This window comes from Prenolepis imparis, unplaced genomic scaffold, assembly GCF_030444845.1.
Source record: "Prenolepis imparis isolate NDT839.2.m4 unplaced genomic scaffold, iyPreImpa1.0 SCAF_5, whole genome shotgun sequence".
NCBI lineage: Eukaryota > Metazoa > Arthropoda > Insecta > Hymenoptera > Formicidae > Prenolepis > Prenolepis imparis.
In genome coordinates, this window is record NW_028141163.1 from 18,511,370 (window position 1) to 18,515,042 (window position 3,673).

Sequence of the window (3,673 nt, forward strand, 5' to 3'; positions counted from 1 at the left end):
AAGCAGTGGTATCAACGCAGAGTACTTAATTTTGCGATGCGAACCGCAATACAATTTGCAATAAAAATCGTCATGGTATTATTTTGCGCAGGGAGAACCCATTCGGCGAAGAACAATTGTTTCTGAACAACACCGAGGTTTTGTACGCGTCGCACTTCAATGAGAGCAGACCGACCAAGTTCATCGTTCACGGATTCTGCGATAACGGAGACGAACGCTGGATAGGGGATCTAATAAAGGGTGGGCGAACATGGATATTGCGTCGCAATTTGCGTATTTTTTATCACTGCTATTACTCTCTATTCCTACTTCTTTCGCAAACAATCAGGGTCAGCCTATTTCGGTAAATACGGAATCGACGTCGTTATCGGTTCAAGAGTCAGCGCGATAACAGCTTAATTAATCGTTTTCGCAAGTTCTTTTCTCGCTCTCCCTCCGCAGAAACTTTGCGGAAGAGTTCCAAGTTCCTTTTTATATATCACGCGCAATTTTCTGATCGATAAAATTCGACCGTTCTTCTCTCATACACAACACTGCTTCCACAGTAAAAATAAAAAAGTAATAGAGATGTAACATTTAATTGCATTTTTAGCGTATCTGCTTTATCAGGATGTGAACGTGATAGTCGTGGATTGGGGAATTTTGGCGTGCGACGACTATCCAGTAGTAGTCAAGAATACGCGTCTTGTCGGTGAATATTTAGGCCAATTTCTGGAGTTCTTAAATCAAGACTCGAATCTGGAGTACAAGGATGTGCACATCAATGGTCATAGTCTAGGATCCTACGTAGCAGGCTTCGCCGGAGCTTATCACGAGGGACGTATCGGAAGAATAACAGGTAGAGTGACTTCTCTCTCGTATCGTCATTCTTATATGCTAAAATAATTATGCAATTCGACGACATCGATGAAAGTACATTGCAAATTTTTGTTACAACACTCTCTTTGCAGAATATAATTTTATCATATTTATATATATAATAATTTTTCTTTCCAAAAATAAATACAAAGTTATATATGAATTAGAATTGTTATATTTTTTGGAACATCTTAGTGAAAAAAATAGGACTAAAAAATAGCTGCGAATAAAAGATGCAATTATAATTTATAATTTTTTTCCCGGAAGGATTGGATCCTTTGAGCCCCCTGTTCGAGACCATTTCCGGCATTGTCGATCCGGAATACCGATTGGATCCGACCGATGCTCAATTCGTGGATGTGATCCATACGAGCGGTCCGGCGTTTGGATTCTTGGCGCCGTTAGGACACGCCGATTTTTATCCCAACGAAGGCAAGCTTCCTCAACCTGGGTGCACCTTTAATCTGACGAGAAGCAAGTATTATGTATAAAATATATTCGTATTATTGCATCTTTGCCACTTGAAGAATATCGAAACAAAGATAACTCGCGAACGACATCTTGTTAATGTCACTTATTTACGTTACAGCTTATTGTAGCCATTCACGAGCGCATCAGTTTATGACCGAGAGCATCGGCAACACGGTGGGCTTCAAGGCGAAGATGTGCGAGAGCTGGGAAAAATACAAGGAGCTACTAAAACACACACACACAAACACACGGGATCTGATATCTGCCACGTCCTCGTCGTAGATCCTGGGTTATGCCGAGAGCAGATAATGCAAAAACGTTATTTTTGCCAACACACATTTTGAAGGTTGTTTGAAGGACATAAATGACATTTTTCGAAAAAATGTTTCGTACAAAAGTTTCATATTTTTTCGCATAGAATCCGAATCTGCAATAAAAAATACCATGTTCCATTTAAAAAAATGCACTTCCGGTCTGAATCGCCTATTTCCGGCCGGAACCAGAAGTTGAAAATATCACCATTCGATAGAGCGCACCCGATTTATAAAGAAAATGTTTTTACTTTTTTGAAATAACCACTTCTCTAGTTTTTAAATGGGTGGTACGGGTGGTCTGAAACACCCTGTATATATTATATAAATTGTATCTACCTAAAGTCTTTGTTGTAAGGTTTTAATAAAATAACACTGGGAAAAGTACTTCTTATTTTATATGAATTAATATTTATTATTATTTGAGAGACATAACCTCTGTATAAGCATATCACTTTTAATCGAGTTTAATAATCCGTACTTCTAGGTGATATTATACATTTGTCGTACGACAAACTTTTTAAACGCATTGATTGGCTGCAGTATAGAAAATTTCTTGAGTTTCTATTTTGTAGCCAATCAATGTGCTTAAAAAGTTTATCGTACGACAAATGTAATTTCGGTCAAAAGACTGGCCAATCACAGCCGTTCCATTCTTCAGAGGAATGGCTGTGAGCTGTGAGCTGTGATTGGACAATCTTAGAACTACGGAGGTTACGTATAAACGTATTCATTAACTGTTTTATCCACAGACATCTATATCATATATGTTTCATCTCTTGCAAATTTATTTTTTTGGCGCGCCGCATTAATTTTCGGCGGCGGCGGCGGCGGCATTCGGCGAAAATTTAAGATCGGCGGCGGCGTAATCGGCGAATGAAAATTTACCGGCGGCGGCGGCGTGGCGCGGCGGCGCAAGGGTCTAACGCGTACGCGTTGAACGGCCATAAACTGGTGAATGAGAGAGAATGAACTAGGTTGGAGGTAGAAAGGAGGAGAATGTGGGTAGAGGGGGAAATGAGAAGTAATGTGAGTTTAAAATGGCTCCGGAGGTCGGTCTGAATAAGAGAGATCGTGCTTCTGAAGGTGTAGAAATCTTTAGTTTGGTAAGAACGCTGATGAGTGCGGTTCTCCGGTTGGCGTATAGTGGATAGTCCCAGAGAATGTGGTCAACATTTTGAGAGGGGGCCCCGCAGGGACAATTCGGCCTTGCGACGAGGTTGCATCTATAGAGACTGGCGATCAGGTTGTAGTGGTCGCTTCTCAATCTACAGAAGGTGACGATGCTTTCTCGATTTAGAGATTCTTCGTTGAGGAACCAGGGTTTCGGAGAGAACTTCTTGAAGGAGTGGAAGTACTTCTTGCCTTTGTTAGCGGACAATGCTTTGAGATAGTTGGTAGTGCTGTTGGTGAGTTCTTCTTTGAGAGAGGCGTAGAGGTCCGCGTAGGGAAGAGGTCCGTTATGTATTGAATTCCTCGCGAGATGGCTTCTTTGGCTAAGAAATGCGCTGTCTCGTTTCCAAGAATCTCTGAGTGCAAAGGAATCCAGACAATGGTGATTGATAGGCCGGTTGTAACTAAGGTATATAGCTTCTGTTTGATGCTGTGTATGATATAGCTGTAGGAGTGCCCGAAGGTGTAGGAGGACAAAGCTTTGACGACACTGAGAGAGTCGGTAAACATAACAGACCTGGGAATGGAGTTGTCTGTGATGTAAATTATGGTTTGAAGGATGGCGAAGGCTTCAGCAGAGAAATTGGAGGCCTGAGAATATGTTTTAAAGAGCATTCTCAGGTCAGGGAAAGGGAAGTAAACGGCAAAGCCAACGTAGTCATTCGGATTTGAGTTGGATTTGGAGGCGTCCGTGTAGAAGGGACTGGTCGTGCAAGAGGTCTTTGTATATGTCAAAAAAGACTAGTTGAGGAATAGGATTGCCTTTGATGTTGTCGACCTCAGAGGGAGAGGTAATTATGACAGAGGGGAAAGAGTGGGCCCAGTAGTCGACGGAGTATACCGAAGGGTAGATAGAGGTG

General features: G+C 41.7%; 1 protein-coding gene across 1 annotated transcript; it reads left to right on the top strand.

Moving 5' to 3' along the window:
- Window positions 1-29: 29 nt before the first annotated feature.
- Window positions 30-1,611, top strand: LOC145936091 (pancreatic lipase-related protein 2-like; the record flags this gene model as incomplete). The annotated part of the gene is made up of 4 exons (XM_083037982.1): window positions 30-240; window positions 593-838; window positions 1,126-1,332; window positions 1,448-1,611. Coding segments are annotated over 4 exons (828 nt in total), but the record flags the coding sequence as incomplete, so codon positions are not given.
- Window positions 1,612-3,673: the final 2,062 nt, after the last annotated feature.